We start from the raw sequence: 16,559 nt of genomic DNA, 5'->3' as shown, positions 1-16,559 counted from the left end.
AATTTCCTGGGGAGAATCTGATTGGCTTATCTAATGATCAAGTCCCTGTTTGGTGAGGACTATTCACTCCAGGTCACCTCCCAGGGTGATAACCGGTTTATGGACTATGTCTCGGGTCACATGACTACTCTTAATCTGTTCATCCTGTGGCAGCAGTGGTTGGGCGGGGGAGGGAACTTTTGAAAGTTATTTTTGAAAGCTTTGTCCTAGGAATATTGGGTCACTTCTCTCCGCAGGGCCTGTTTCTTTTTTGAAGGGACAACAGGTACAGCAAGCATATCACGCGTGCATGGGCGCGCGCGCGTGCGCGCACACACACACACACACACACACACACTGATTTAAATGTGATGTCAGAATAAAATGATTGAATTATGTGGTTAAATGTAGGAAATACTGGAATAAAGAGGGGTAGAAATCTCTCTCTCTCTCTCTATTTTTTAGGGCCGCTCCCGCGGCATATGGAGGTTCCCAGGCTAGGGGTCTAATCGGAGCTGTAGTCACCAGCCTGCGCCTGAGCCACAGCAACACGGGATCCGAGCCGCGTCTGTGACCTACACCACAGCTCATCGCAACGCCGAATCCTTAACCCACTGAGTAAGGCCAGGGATGGAACCCTCAACCTCATGGTTTCTAGTCAGATTCGTTAACCACTGCGCCACGACGGGAACTCCTAGAAATCTATATTGACCCAAGGTCAAGAATTAGCTTTGTCCAAGTAAAGTTTATTTGCAGTAGAACAAATTGGTTTTCAAAAATGCGTTTTCTTTTGCAAATCAGATCATCCTGCTGTCATGTCTGTTGTTTTCTGAAGGCCTCTGCTCCTGGCTTACAGAATCAATGGCACTTTCCTCCTTGGAGACCTCAGCATTCAGCTCGTTGGGGGCGCTTTACTTCTTCTGTTAAGAGAGAAGTGCTGGCAGGAAGTCAACGTCCAGGATCAGATGCGAGGGGTGTAGAGGAAGGGTGGCGGTTCTTGAAGCCCTGGGTGCGTTTAGAAGCCTCCCGGCGCTCCACCACCTGTCTGGAGTCAGCCCCCTTCTCGGGCGTCTCTCGGAGTTTCCTCCCCATAGGCTTGTTCCTGGGAGTGTGGGCGGCCCCATTCCTGAGCGCTGAAACTCTCTCCCCCCACTCTCCACCCCCCGCCCTGCACACCAGCCTTTCTATTTGCCTCAGTCACTTCCTTCCTCAGCCTCTTCCTCCCCAGTTCGCACCTGCGCGCCTCCAGTTTTTCCTTAGAAAAGAAAAGGAGGTGAAGAGGTGAGTGATTGCCTGGGGAAGATGTGGCCAGGTAGAAAGGATGGGCGGGGGTAGCTGGTGGAAGCCAAGCAGCCGACGGGAGCTGCGGTGGAGAGCCGAGTCAGCGAGGGGGCTAAGGCGCCTGGAGGTTGTAACTGGCTTTGGGCGGAGCGGGTGCGGGGACCGGGTGGGCGCGCCGCCGCGCCCCCCACCTCTCCAGCCGACTTCCGCACTCGGCTCACGTGACTTTTTGCCGGCTGGGGGCGGACCGGGCTGCGGGCAGTGCTGTGAAGATTTCTACCAAGCATCGTGTCTGCTTCGCACTTGGGGTGCCAGTTCCACCGAGCGGGGCGGGGACCGCCTGGGGGTAAGACAGGCTACCCCCGGGAATTTCGTGGCTTCAGGGCAACGGACTCTGCGGCGCTTGCGGCGGGCGCAGATCTCTGTGCTCCCGGTTATATGTGCGGGGTAGGTGTAGTGAGGGGACACTGGTCACTCAGAGCCCCGGTTGGGGTTCATTTTCGTCGCCCGGTTGGGCGCTCTCTCTCCCGGCGCGCCAGGGCGCACCGACCACAGAGGAGTGGGAGCCGGCACTGGCGCGGGACTCGCGGAGACAAAGGCTTCCGGGATGCGGCCCTTCCCGAGGAGGCCACCCCGGAGCCCGCCGTGCGTCCCAGAGCAGAGACCCGAGCCCTGAGCTCCCGAGCTCTGCTCTGGAAGCTGTGGTGACCATGTGATGGCCTGCTGGTGACAGGGTCTTGGGACCCTTCCGGACAAGCTCCCGAACTTGCCTCAGGGATGACCAAATATGGAGTGTGTGCGCGCCAGCTAGGAGGCAGGAAGGAACCTAGTCATCCTTTGACCCGCACCAGCTGCTAGCCAGGGGTGGCAACGGAGGGCTGGGAAACGGTGGCCAGCCCTCTTATGGAGAGGTGGCTCCTGATTTCCAGATGATCCCTCTCCGGTAGACTTATTCCCTGAATTAGAATATTATTCCCTAATTCGCTAACATTAGAAAATCTCCAGGTATTGCTTCTAAACTTAAAACAAAAAACAACAGCAACAACAACAAAACCTCAACCAAACACACAAAACCTATAGGAGGGTGCTTAAATATATTTTTAAGTGCACGTTGATGAGGGAGCATTTCAGCATATGGCCCAGTCCTCCCACATTCTGCTTTCTTTGTGATTCCCACGCACAATGCCTAATTGGATTCTGTCACAATTAGAGGGCCCACTAGCATCTGTCATCCCTTTCCCTTGAGTCTCCCATTGAGCGGCCCTTTCTTTCACTTAGACTTGCTCTGCCTGTGGCTTCTCATTGTTCTTGCTCCTTAACCCCAGTCCCAGGCTTCTGTCCTTATAAAATATCATAGGCCTTCCAAGGATTGTGCAACAGAGTATTTTATGCTTCTTTGTCCTCATTAAATATTCAAATAAAGAAACAAACCATGCCAAATTATGTATGCTAGCAATACTTTCTAAGCCTGTTATTTTCCTACTTGGAAGGGCCAATGCAGGGAGCCTTTCTTGCTTTGTAAGTATTCTGCCTTAATAAGTACCCAGCATGTAATATTTCACATAAATACGACTTACTGTTCATTTAGTGCAGTTTACATAATTACCAGCAAAAAAAAAAAAAAAAAAAAGAACCAAAATGATGAGATAGAAAGAGCATTTAATTGTGGGAAGCCCCTCTGAGTCATTTCCATCGTCCATAAAATGGGAATAACTAATGCTTTGCAAGGTTCTTAGGTTTACCCAAGTTTACACAGATGAGCCTCAGGTGTAATCAATTACGAGGAAATTCTGGTTGCCTTCCCTTAAAATTGGATGAACTTACATCTGCTTAATATGATGCACGTATTCACACTACTTAAGGGTGGGATTTCCTCTTTGAGTCTCATTATTAAAGGAGAACTATGTCCGAAGTGTGTGGCTGAAAGGAGTAGAAAACGAGAAACATTCAGGGTGGGAGGAAATCAAAGCATCTGAGAACTGGAGAGAGAGGACTGTAATCCCCTTAGACATGTCCCTTTCTCTTTTGTCCAGTGTGGGCTAATTTCCTCATCAACCCTCACAGAGCCATACTGCTTCTGCCAGCTTTATTTGTTTTTAGACACTTGACTTGTTAGTTTTTTCTCACATGGCTTCTAAATCTTTCTGTTCTGTTTATCTGTCCTACCCAATAAAGCAACAAAAAATAAGACTGTTCACATAAGTACATAAAAGGAGATTTAGCTTTTATTTTTAAAATGTTATTGTTTATTTATTTTTTAATTTTTTTTTTTTTTTTTTAGGGCTGCACCTGCGGCATATGGAGGTTCCCAGGCTAGGGGTCAAATTGGAGCTACAGCTGCTGGCCTGTGCCACAGCCACAGCAACGTGGGATCCGAGCCTCAACTGTAACCTACACCACAACTCACAGTAATACCAGGTCCCTGACCCACTGAATGAGGTCAGGGATCGAACTTGCATTTGCATCCTCATGCATACTAGTTGGATTTGTTTTTGCTGCGTCACAATGAGAACTCCTCTTTTTAAATTTTTTGTTTATTTTTTTTAGGGCAGCACCTGCAGCATGTGGAAGTTCCCCATACAGCCTAGGAACTCAGGATCTAAGATCCACTGAGCAAGGCCAGGGACCAAACCTGCATCTTCATGGATACTAGTCAGGTTCTTATCCTGCTGGGCCACAATGGGTACTTCTAATTTAAAAAAAATAGCAGCAGGTCTTCTCTAAGATAATTTTTTTTTTCTACTGTACCTCATAACTTTAAATGTCAAGATTCTTTATAGAGTGCAAGTGATAGAAACTCAATTGAACCAGCTCAGGCAAAACCAGGATTGATTGGTTCTTCTAACTACAAAGTCCAGGATTGGCATTCCTAGTGTGATGTAGTGGCGTAAGGATCCAGTGTTATCTCTAGTGGCTCTGGTCACTGTTCAGGCATGGATTTGATCCCCAGCCCCGAGCAATGGGTTAAGGATCCGGTGTTGCCACAACTGCAGTGTAGGTCACAGCTACAGCTCAGATTTGATTCCTGGCCTGGGAACTTCCATAAGGAAGTCCAAGGTTATATACATATACAGGTTTAGTCATTGTTACGTGGCTGGATCTTTCTGTGTTAGCTTTATTCCTGGCAGGCTCTTTTCACATGGTAGCCATTTACATAGGGGCCATAAAGTTACACCTTAGAACCCAGTAGGGGTGAGTGTCATTTTACTAATAGTTCTGGCAAAATTCTTGGTCTGACTCACTGTTCAGAATGGGATCACCTATCCTATGCCCCAAAACAATTATTCTGACTTTGAACCACTCCTGCAGTCTAGGATGAAGCTCTACCCAAGAAACATGAGTTTAGAGTAAGGAAAAAAAGGCTCTATGCAAACAAAAACTAGACTGCTGGTGCCAGAAGGGAGAAAGGGTGCTGAGTAGGAAAATATGACAGCTATCCACCACACTGACATTAACAGGATTTTTCTTACCATTATTCTCATGGCATGTCTTTCAATTGTGTCCTCTGGGTATATTTTAGCTTTTTAGTCTCTCTCAAACTCGATCTTGAATTGAATATAATACTATAAATAATAATTTCCCCAACACTAAGTTCCCCCATTTGAACACTATAATTTTTGATATTGGATTTTATGTAGGTGCATTAACCTAAGATGTCACATTTTACTGCAATACAAGCTTCTTCAATTGTAAGATTTATACAAAAGTGTAGCAGATGGTAGCGATGCTTTAAGTTACTGGATGTTAGAAATCTGGGGCCCCGGAGTTCCCCTCGTGGCGCAGTGGTTAACGAATCCGACTAGGAACCATGAGGTTGCGGGTTCAATCCCTGCCCTTGCTCAGTGGGTTAACAATCCGGCGTTGCCGTGAGCTGTGGTGTAGGTCGCAGACGTGGCTTGGATCCCTCGTTGCTGTGGCTCTGGCGTAGGCTGGCAGCTACAGCTCCGATTCGACCCCTAGCCTGGGAACCTCCATATGCCGAGGGAGCGGCCCTAGAAATGGCAAAAAGACAAAAAAAAAAAAAAAAAAAAAGAAAGAAAGAAATCTGGGGCCCCAATCAATATCATTTAAACATAGATATGGAGTTCCCGTCGTGGCTCAGCAGTTAATGAATCTGACTAGCATCCACAAGGATGCAGGTTCGATCCCTGGCCTTGCTCAGTGGGTTAAGGATCCAGCATTGCCGTGAGCTGTGGTGTAGGTCACAGACACAGCTTGGATCTGGCGTTGCTGTGGCTATGGTGCAGGCCAGCAGCTACAGCTCCGATTCAGCCCCTAGCCTGGGAATCTCCATGTGCTACAGGTGCGGCCCTAAAAAAAAATATATATATATATATATAAAACATAGATATAATTCGTTTGTAAAAAGCTACCAGGAATTGGTTACAATCTGTCTGAATACAGTTGTTTCTTTCAAATCATCACCACTAAAGTAAACCATTCACACAAACCCACTCTTCTGGTCCTTTATTTGATTTGGACAACTTATGATTTGAAAACAGACAATTGATGGCCAGCTACTCATGCTTTCTGACCCTCATGTTGCTGTTTTAATTGTAAAATTACTTCCTTCTTATGGAAACTCCTTCTTCCTTTACTTCTCTGTTGGGTTTCTCTGTTCCAGCTCTACCTGTTCTTTCCTAGTTCTTCTCGTTGTCTCCTCCCACTTTCTTTAGGTGTTTGCCAGCCACCCCCGCTTTTTCCTCTCTCTGAGTATGCATCCTCCCTCCCAGAGCCCCTCTCAAAATTCCTCATTTGAATCTGCAGCTCCATGGGGACAACTCCCACAGGTCCCATTCCCTTCCTTCTCCTGCCTTTGCTCATTTTTAGGTCTGCAAACCAGTTTTTTCTTGAACTCCTGCTCTTGGTGCCATACATGGTCCAGCAGGGAGCATGACGTCAGATCCCACAAAGGAGCTCATCTTCTAGTGGTAAAAGCCCAGAAGCTGGTCATTCAATCAAGTGAAATGATGAGGGTGCACAGTGCTGTAGGAACACGCATGGGGGAGCTCTTCTACTGCAGGCTTTCAGGGAGGGCTTCCTGGAGGAGGTTGTATCTCACCTGGGACTGGATGGGTGGAAGTTAGCCCCAAGAAAGAGAAATAGCCAGAGTCTGGGTTGAAGAAATAGTGCACGCGAAGGCTGGAGTGAGAGAGTGAGGGGCATTTGAGGGATAAAAAGAAGCCCGCTGTAGCTGCAGCCTGGGGTTCAAGAGGGTAGATTTGAGGTGGTTGGAATGGTGGACGGAGCCCAGCCCACAGGGGACCTCACGAGCCAAGGGATGTCTCATGGCTTCAGTTAGTCCTGCATTCCTCCTTGTCCAAAAATAAATGGTCTTCACCAGAGGCTCGTCATTGCAGTCAGATTGTATTGGGCCCTGCTGGAGTGGGGCACAATGCCCTGCCTCTAACCCGGAAGTTGGCATTGCACTGACCTATGGTATTAAAATGGTCTTTGATCCACCTGGACCTGCCTTCCTCACTACACTGCAGGCTCTCAGAGGGGAGGGGTTGTGTCGGTCTATCCTGGCTCCTCCAACTCCTAGGTTAGGGCCTGTCCCAAGTGTGCTGCATTTGGGGTTTGTTTTGGTTTTGTTTTTTTTTGCTTCTGTCCTTTTGCATATATTCTTCTCTGTGCCTAGAATATCCATTCCTAACTATCTGCTTGCCACTCCTTCCCAGTGGCCTCTATGAAACCTTCTGTGGCTTCCTCCTGCTGCCATAATGCCTTGGACCCATTGCTCAGAGGGCTAGTCAGAGTTCCTGCTATGGCCTCACAGTGGGTTAAGAATACGACTGCAGCAGCTGGGTGTCACTGAGATGTTGGGTGTGCCCTGCACAGTGGGTTAAAGGATCTTGCATTGCTGCAGCTGCCAAGTAGGTCGCAGCTGCAGCTGGGATTCAATTCGTGGCTGAGGAACTTCCATATGCCCCTTGAACCCCCATTAAAAAAAAAAAAAAAAAAAGAATTTTTGTCACATTGTTATTCAGGCCTTTCTCAGCTTATGGACAGTGAGTTCCCTGAAGACAGGTCCTATGTCACTCACTTTTGTATTTTTGATGCTGAGCAGAGCAAGGGCTTAGAGTTAATAGGAGATGGCTTCATTCTTCCCAGTAGACTGTATAGAATAAGAGTGAGGTCAGCCCAGAGGGGCAGTTATAAAGATTGGGGGAAATGGAGGTACTTTAGGGCCAGGTATATTATGCAGTTATTTTTAGGAAGAGGGACATGATAAATAAATAGTGACAAATGCTACAGGAAAAGAGAAAAGACCTTTTGATTTGACAAGATGTGCTTAATGGAATGTAGAAATTGTAGTAAAGCAGATTTATTTTTTTTCTCCTCAGGCAGCAATGAATGTGGATCACGAGGTTAACCTCTTGGTGGAGGAAATTCACCGTCTGGGTTCAAAAAGTAAGTATTATAACACAGATACAGTATTTCTTCTGACTTTGCCTTACCGTAGGTAGGACTGACTTTTTTTTTTTTTTTTTTTTTTTTTGTCTTTTTGCTATTTCTTGGGCCGCTCCCGCGGCATATGGAGGTTCCCAGGCTAGGGGTCGAATCGGAGCTGTAGCCTCCGGCCTACACCAGAGCCACAGCAACGCTGGATCCGAGCCGCGTCTGCAACCTACACTACAGCTCATCGCAATGCCGGATCGTTAACCCGCTGAGCAAGGGCAGGGATTGAACCCGCAACCTCATAGTTCCCAGTTGGATCCGTTAACCACTGCGCCACGACGGAAACTCCGGACTGACTTTTTTGGTTGACGCCCATAGAGGGCTCACCCAGGGTTTCAGCCCCTGCTGTCAGCCCCAGGTGATATCTGGCCTCAGCCATGTGATCTGGAGACATAGCTGTTGGGGGTATTGTGACTCTGATACAAAGAATGGTTAGGATATTTCATTATCCTTTGAATGGAAAAAAAAAAAAAATTTCTGTGCTTCTTTAATCTGGCTACACTGAAGTCTTGTAATTGGATCACATTCATATGTTTATTTGTCATACTATTAGCGTTCTTTTTTTTTAAATTTTTTTTTTTAGGGCTGCTCTTCTGGCATATGGAGGTTCCCAGGCTAAGGGTCAAATTGGAGGTGTAGCTGCTGGCCTACACCACAGCCACAGCAAGGTCAGATCCGAGCCGTGTCTATGACCTACACCACAGCTCATGGCAACACCAGATCCTTAACCCAATGAGCGAGGCCAGGGATCAAACTTGCATCCTCATGGATACTGGTCGAGTTTGTTACAGCTGAGTCATGACAAAAACTCCCTTAACAATCATTTTTTTCTGTTTTACTCTGCCACTGTTGCAAATTCCCAGATGACTAGGGACTCAGATTGAAAGTATAATAAATTGTCTTTTTTCCTCCAAATTTTTGAGTTTTGTATAATCAGCTATTTATATACATACATTTAACTAAAAGAACTCATCCTTTAGGTAGCTTTTTTTATTTTTAAGTCAACTTTTCCTTCGGCAGCACAGCAGCTGTGGAAAAATTCGTGACGTAAAACTGGTAGTATTAGTGTCCTTTTCCTAAGTTGTAATGAAAGCAAATATTATGCTTATAGCTGTAAATATTTCATACATCTCAGACCAGACATGTAAGAGTTTGGGGAGCATTTTGAAAACTGTAAGAGCAATAGGCATATTTAACAACAACTAGGGTAATGGAATCCAAAGTTTAAAAATTATATCATGTAAATGAAAAACGATTTTGAAAAGTACCTTATAGGAGTTGTCTTGTCATTATAACTTGATTCTTCTTACTTACAGCTCTGTTATGTATGACTCACAAATCATTTGAAATAACAAGAGGTACTTAGAAAATCCCATCAAGCCATTAGTATCAAATGTCCCCTGTACTGGTTTTCTACTGCTGATGTAACATTGCTACAAGCTTTGTGACATATAGCTACACATTTAATATCTTAATGGTTGTGTAAGGTGGGAATCATCTTGGTCTATTTGGGCCGCTATAGCAAAATATCCCAGACTGGGTGGCTTATAAACAGCAGAAATGTATTGCTCATAATTCTAGAGGCTGGAAGTTCAAGAGCAGGGTACCAACATGGTCGGGTTGGAGTCCTCTTCCAGGCCACAGACTTCTTGTATCTTCACATGGTGAAAAGGACTAGGGCTCTTTGCAAGCGTTTTATCTCTCTCTCTCATTGTGCATACAATGGTGTATAAGTTGTGTAAGTTTCATGTGATACACTACAGCAAGCTCACCGCCAAAAGGTGGATGGATGGATGGAGTCCATACAGTTGATCTCCTTTACCCATTTTGCCTCCCCCTTCTCCCCTCCTTCCCCACTCTTTCCCTTCTGGTAACCACTACTCCGTTCTCTGTATTTACGTGCTTGTTTTTGTTTGGTTTGGCTTGTTCAATTATTTGGGAGTTCTGTTTATTTTTATATTTTGCAGATGAGCGAAATCCTATAGTATTTGTTTTCTCTGACTTATTTCACTTAAAAATAATACCCTCAACGTCCCTGTTGTCACAAATGACAGAGTTTCATCCTTTTTTATTGATGAAATCTTGCAGCCTCTTTTATTAGACATTAATCTTTATGACTCATGACTGTACATCCTTACACCCCCATGAGTTTAGCGCCTCTCAAAGGCCCCCACCTGCTAATATCATCACCTTGCTGGGTTAGAGTTTCCACTAACCCAACCATAGCCATTCAGACCATAGCAGAGTCTGATAAAGGTCTCCTGAGCTAAAATCAAGGTGTTGGCAGGGTGCGTGCCTTTCTGGAGACTCTAGAGAATTTCCTAGGCTGCTTCTAGCTTCCAGAGGCAGTCTGCATTCCTTGGATGATGGTTCCCTTTCTCCATCCACAACTTGTTGGGTCCTCACATCACATCACTCTAATCAAACAAATGAAAACCTTTCCTAACCCCATTCTTCTCCCACCCACTTCACCACATTCACCTCTTGGAAGGTTAGTGCATCTTATTTTCAGTAGTCATGCTCCTACCTATAATCATCATTTCTATGTTCTCAGTTTCTCCTGAGTTCTCTGAGGTCATGTCCCTCTTGGGAGTAGTACTGTTGTTTGGATGGTTAAAGATAGAAAGATGTATATCCAAAGATTTGTAGGGTTTTCTGCTCTCTTAGATCTTTCTTGACATCAGCTTAATGTTTACTGGTCAGAGTCAATTGCATTTAAAAATCTAACCTCTATATCCCTAGCTCAGTGTTATTACTCTACTAAGGCAAACTGAACCTGCACTTCAAAAAATGAGCAGCTTTACAAACCAGATGACTGCAAAGTAATTATCATAACTTCTATAAGGATGAAAATACTTTGAGTGTTGCAGCTTCACCAGGTCTCCTTCACTTACCTGTTCCTTGTAATAGATGACTTATTGAGTTGGAAAGCATCTATGAAGATAGAGTATCTACTGACAGATGATGGTTAATTATTTAGGTTGTGTCAAATAATTCTGACTAATTTAAATTATGATTTAAATTAATCATACTTAGACTAATCTAAATATGATGGATTAGCTGAAGTTGGAAATTGATGAATTTAATTTTATCTATTTCTTTTAAAATAGAGTTTTTAAAATTTTATTTTTCATCCAGTTGAAAGAACTAAGTGGATAAAGATCTTTTGGAGATTTAAATTCTTTCATTGGACAAATATTTCTTTTTTTTTTTTTTTTTTGGACAAATATTTCTTGAGTGCTGCCTTTGTGTTCAAGTGCTGGAGGTGGAAAATAAATAAAATTCCAGCCCAGCCCTCGTGGGTCTCTTAAGTAGTGAGGGAACAGATAGATGAACTGGAAGCGTGTGTCGGGAAGTAGTTAAAAGCGTATGCTCTGAAGTCAGACTCTGGAATGAATTCTAGTGCTTCTCTTCATTCTTGCGTGTGACCTTGGGCACATTTCTCTCTTTTTTGCTTTCTTTCTCCTTTTTTTTTTTTCTTTTTTTTTTTTTTTTGTCTTTTTGCCATTTTTGGGCCGCTCCCGCAGCATATGGAGGTTCCCAGGCTAGGGGTCTAATCGGAGCTGTACCACCGGCCTACGCCAGAGCTGCAGCAACACAGGATCCGAGCCACATCTGCAACCTACACCACAACTCACAGCAACGCCGAATGTTAACCCACTGAGCAAGGCCAGGGATTGAACCCACAACCTCATGGTTCCTAGTCAGATTCGTTAACCACTGTGCCACGACAGCAACACAGGATCCGAGCCACATCTGCAACCTACACCACAGCTCACAGCAACGCTGGATGTTAACCCACTGAGCAAGGCCAGGGATTGAACCTACAACCTCATGGTTCCTAGTCAGATTCGTTAACCACTGCGCCACCACAGGAACTCCTTCTTTTCTTTTTTTTTGCTTTTAGGGCCTCCTGTGGCATATGGAGGTTCCCAGGTTAGGGGTCTAATCAGAGCTACAGCTGCGGCCTACACCACTGTCACAACAACACCAGATCCGAGCCGCATCTGCAACCTATACCACAGCTCACAGTAACGCTGTATCCTTAACCCACTGAGCGAGGCCAGGTATCAAACCCTCAACCTCCTGGTTCCTAGTGGGATTTGTTTCTGCTGTGCCATGATGAGAACTCCTTGGGCCCATTTCTAAACAGTTCTGTGCTTTGGTTTCCTTATTTGTCTAGTAATACTACTCTCTTTCAATGAGTATTGAAGATACTTGTTCTTCACACTTTAAAATCTCTATAATGAGGATGTATTTATCATCCACAGTGTGCTGTTGTTAAATTGGCAGTTGAATTGGAACATAAAATAGTGGTGCTTCTTGCAGTCATTTGTGTCTTATCTTCAACAAATTATTGAGTTTAGTGACTGTAAAATGCATTGAATGGTTCTGGGAAGGTAGCAAGTCCTCAGTAAAGTTAGCTATTATTACGATAATGGGTGGTGAGTGCTCTGATTGATATATACTCAGTGTCATAAGAAGAGCTCTTGACTGAAGGAATCACAGAGGACTTCTCAGAGAAAGTGACATTTGAGTCTCCATTTTTGAAGGAAAAAAATTTAGCTAGGTAAAGGGTCTGGAATGTTGGGCAGTTGGCTCAACATGGCAGAATTACCAGGGGAGGTGTCTCCTGTCACCTTGGTAACAGCAAGTCCCTCATTTTGACTGGATCACAAGGTGCATGGAACCATATGGTGGAGACCAGGTGAGAGATGTGTTCAAGGGCCAGAGGAAGGAGAGTCTTACTCACTTTATTTCAGAGGTGATAGGGAGCCACTGAAAGATGAAAGTAGAAGTGTATCAGTTAAGTTTGCACCTTACAAAGTTTCTTCCTGTATTGGGGTAAAAATGGAGAAGGGAGGCTGGTAAGTAGTCTTGCTGTTATGCATGTGAGCATCAATTTGGGCCTGAACAATGGAATTATTGTCTGTGGAGAGAAGAGGCTATAAGACCCAAAAATACAAAGAAAGTGGCATCACATGGACTTTTGTCAAATTGAGAGGTGAGTGGGCAGGAGAACCCGAGATTACAGCCAGGTTGCTGCCTTTGGTGTCTTTGAAAAAACTTAACCTCAGTTGAGAATTTACCATAAGCTGGGCACTTCAAAAAAGACTTTACAAGAGTCTGTCTTTTAGTCCTTGCATGACCCTGTGAGGGGTATTTTTAACCTCATCTTATGGATGAAGTAACTGCAGCTCAGAAAGCTTGATGGACCTGCCAAGTTACCCAGTAGCTCCACTGATTTCTGTAATGAGTGAGAGATTCTTACTGCAAACAGAGCTCGTGCTGCTGGAAGTTAAAAATCAAACAGGTACATCTTTGCTTTCCAGGCCAAGGTAGTCAGGTTCTCTGTTTTCCTTTCCAAACTTATTTCCTCCCTCTCTCCTCTTAGATGGTTCACTTGAGGCGAGTGAATTACTGTTCCCCTAGCCACTTACTTGTTTCACCGTGCCTATGGCTTGGCACATTCCCCTAGGTCTCACTGAGAACTGAACCAACAGTCACTGATCAAGTGCTTGGCATGTGCTTTGTGCTTTACGACTGAGTCCTCAACTACCCTGTGTGGAAGATATTAAGATCCCCATTTTACAGATGAGGAAACTGAGGCTTTTGGAGCTTACTCAAGTTTTAAGGCCAAACAGGCAGATGGCCACGATTTCAACTGAGGACTGTTAGGTTTTGAAAGAAGGTCCGTGTTGTGTTCCCTTTAAAGTTGAGAACAGATACTGCCCTTCGTGAAGTCTTCCTTCTGTTCTAGGAACTGAGATCATCTTGCTCTTGACATCCAGTCACGTATTGCTCTGTACTGTTGCTTTACCTGTTGTGTGTGCTTATTTCCTTGTGGCGATGGAAGCTGTGTCTATGACAGCTAGAAAGTGACTCTGGACTTCCTTCTCTCTGCCTCTAGTGCCAGCACAGTGCTGTACCCATAGTAGGAGTTTACTGAGGTCGGAAGCCCTGGCAGGCAGTGCAGGAACTCAAGAACCCTTGTCACTGTGATGACCATCTTCTTTGCAGGGGGTGCAGCTTTTTGAGGGGAGAACTCAGAGCAGTGTGGTAGGATGCGGTCAAGGGTTCTGCCAGGTAGATGGAGGGATTCAGCAACAGTGGGGAGGTGTCCTAGGTTATCTTAGAGATTTCAGCTGATTGACTTTTAACCAAAGATCCATTTTTGTGTACCTTAATTTTTTTTTTTTTTTCTCTTTTGCCATTTCTTGGGCCGCTCCCACGGCATATGGAGGTTCCCAGGCTAGGGGTTGAATTGGAACTGTAGCTGCCGACCTACACCAGAGCCACAGCAACACGGGATCCGAGCCACGTCTGCAACCTATACCACAAGCTCACGGCAATGCCAGATTGTTAACCCACTGAGCAAGGGCAGGGACCGAACCCGCAACCTCATGGTTCCTAGTCGGATTTGCTAACCACTGAGCCATGACGGGAACTGCCTGTACCTTAATTTTAAAAAGACTTTATTTTTTGGAAAAATTAAGAGGAAGGTACAGAGAGTTCCTACCTACCTCCTGCCCTCACACATGCATAGTCTCCCCCTTAGCAACATCCCCCACTAGAATGGTACCTTTGTTATGGGTGATGACACTGCATTGCCACATCATTTTCACCCAGAGTTCATGGATTACATTTCACTCTTGGTGTTGCTCATTCTGTGGTTTGGACTAGTGTGTAATGACATGTCTTCGTCCTTATAGTATCATACAAGGTATCCTCACTGCCTTTATCTCTGCCTCTTCATCTTCACCCATCCTAACCACCAGAAACCACTGATCTTTTTACTTAGTTTTACCTTTCGCCATAGTTTTGCCTTTTCCAGAATATCCCATAGTTTGAACCATAAGCATGTAGCTTTTTCAGATTGTCTTCTTTCTCTTTGTAATACATATTTATGCTTCCTTCATGCCTTTTCATGGCTTGATAGCTCATTTCTTTTTAGTTACCTTATTTTTAACTCCTGTACTAAAAACTAGCCTTCAAACTAGATCTTCTAGGGATCCTAGCAAATACAAATTTCTTCATTTTTTAAGGTTACCACTAGCTCCCTGGGGGTTCTAAGCATGTTCAGGATACACTTTGAGAACACTGCTCCCGACCTGGGATTTCTCTTGTAGTTTTATTGATTAACAACTAACAGGAGTTCCTGCCGCGGCACGGTGGAAACGAATCCAACTAGGAACCATGAGGTTTTGGGTTCGATCCCTGGCCTCGCTCAGTGGGTTAAGGATCTGGCGTTGCATGAGCTGTGGTGTAGGTTGGCAGCTATAGCTCTGATTCGACCCCTAGACTGGGAACCTCCATATGCTGGGAGTATGGCCCCAAAAGCCAACAAAAAAAGGGAAACATCTAACATAACAAAGAGAATTGAATTTAGACAGAGAGGATTGCCCCCACTATAGTAGCTCAGTAACAGTTCACTTCTTATTCAGTTTCTTGGTTCTCTTCCATGCTCAGATGATACTAAGCTAGGCAATGTACTGCACATTGCTTTATTCCATTACTTTTTGAATCTGGCAAGGGTTACACTGAATTTTTGACCGTTGACTGTTAGATTTACTCTTGGTTACCTATGGTTAGATGTCTTTTGGGGTTAGTAGATACAAACTATTACATCTAGAATGGATAAGCAATGAGGTCCTGCTGTATAGCACAGAGAACTATTTCCAATCGCTTGGGGTAATTTGATAGATGATAATATAGTAAAAGAATGTATATTATGTATAACTGGGTCACTTTGCTGTACAGCAGAAATTGATAGAACATTGTAATCAAGTATAATAAAATTTTTTAATTAAAAAAAAATCGTGTGGATTGGCCATACATGGTGGCAAAAAACAATTTTTGCATTGGCTAATGTTGTGCTTTTTTCAAATTAGATGCCGATGGAAAATTAAGTGTGAAATTTGGGGTCCTATTCCGAGATGACAAATGTGCCAACCTCTTTGAAGCATTGGTAGGAACTCTCAAAGCTGCGAAACGAAGGAAATCATTACATACCCAGGAGAGCTACTTTTGCAAGGTGTTCATGATGATGTTGCATTATATTGCTGCAAGATTAATGTGGTTTGCATAGCTTTGTTTATTGGTTTTTGTTTGTTTCTGCTAAACTGGAAATATTATGTCAAAGGACAAACACACGAGCATACTTAGTGTATTTTTGTAGAACTTTGTAACAAAAGGAGACTCATTTTAGAAGTCTGTCCTTTTTTATATCTTGAAAGCAATCTTATGTATTACACTGTAAGACAAACAAAACCTATTCTTTTCTCAGGAATCTGGTTGGGAAATGTAGGCAGTGAGGCTTTTTGGTGCAGGTACAAGAGTGTTTCATAAATCATTCTTAGACAATTTCTACAGATACTTGACATTCTGTGAATCACGAAGCAAACTTGAAGACCAGCTCCCACAAGGAATATAACGTTTATGTAATAAAAACATGGAACTCTCTTAACATTGCCTTATTGCCTTATTTTGTCATTGAGATTTATGGGCCTTGCAAATTGAGTTTTTGCATCAAGATGGGTAACTGCGGTAAAACAATTTGAAGAAAAATCCTCTAAAAATTCTACAGAATTTAAAAGTAGGATGGTTAGTGTTATGATGGGACCCTAGAATGTTGACTTTGATGCCTATCCCTGGATTAGGGGCCATCCAAAAAATATAACCTAAAAACTTTACTTTCTACTGGATTGGTTAGATCCACCTGAAAAATACAGGATCTTTATAATTGAGTGTTGCAGCTTCTAGTATAGAACTGAAAATGATACAGAATCTCAAGGAGGATAAAACCAGTGAAAGGCCTGATGGTTGGAGAGGTATAG

The 16,559-nt window shown here is 44.1% G+C and overlaps 2 protein-coding genes across 2 annotated transcripts; both read left to right on the top strand.

The window, feature by feature from the left end:
- LOC110259990 lies at positions 664-2,890 on the top strand. Its single transcript, XM_021087318.1, has one exon. It carries the CDS (start codon positions 1,301-1,303, stop codon positions 1,709-1,711), a length of 411 nt encoding a protein of 136 aa, XP_020942977.1. The 5' UTR covers positions 664-1,300; the 3' UTR covers positions 1,712-2,890.
- ABRACL (ABRA C-terminal like) lies at positions 1,487-16,189 on the top strand. The gene is given in 5 exon segments (XM_003353196.4): positions 1,487-1,606; positions 7,608-7,674; positions 15,615-15,722; positions 15,725-15,772; positions 15,775-16,189. Coding segments are annotated over 4 exon segments (240 nt in total). The 5' UTR covers positions 1,487-1,606; positions 7,608-7,613; the 3' UTR covers positions 15,798-16,189.

Source organism: Sus scrofa, chromosome 1, assembly GCF_000003025.6.
Source record: "Sus scrofa isolate TJ Tabasco breed Duroc chromosome 1, Sscrofa11.1, whole genome shotgun sequence".
Lineage (NCBI taxonomy): Eukaryota > Metazoa > Chordata > Mammalia > Artiodactyla > Suidae > Sus > Sus scrofa.
This window is presented reverse-complemented; position numbering and strand designations above follow the sequence as displayed.

What these genes read in the sequence shown, in the direction of transcription:
- LOC110259990 (XM_021087318.1), top strand. Translation starts at nt 1,301, where the DNA reads ATGGGCGGGGGTAGCTGGTGGAAGCCAAGCAGCCGACGGGAGCTGCGG.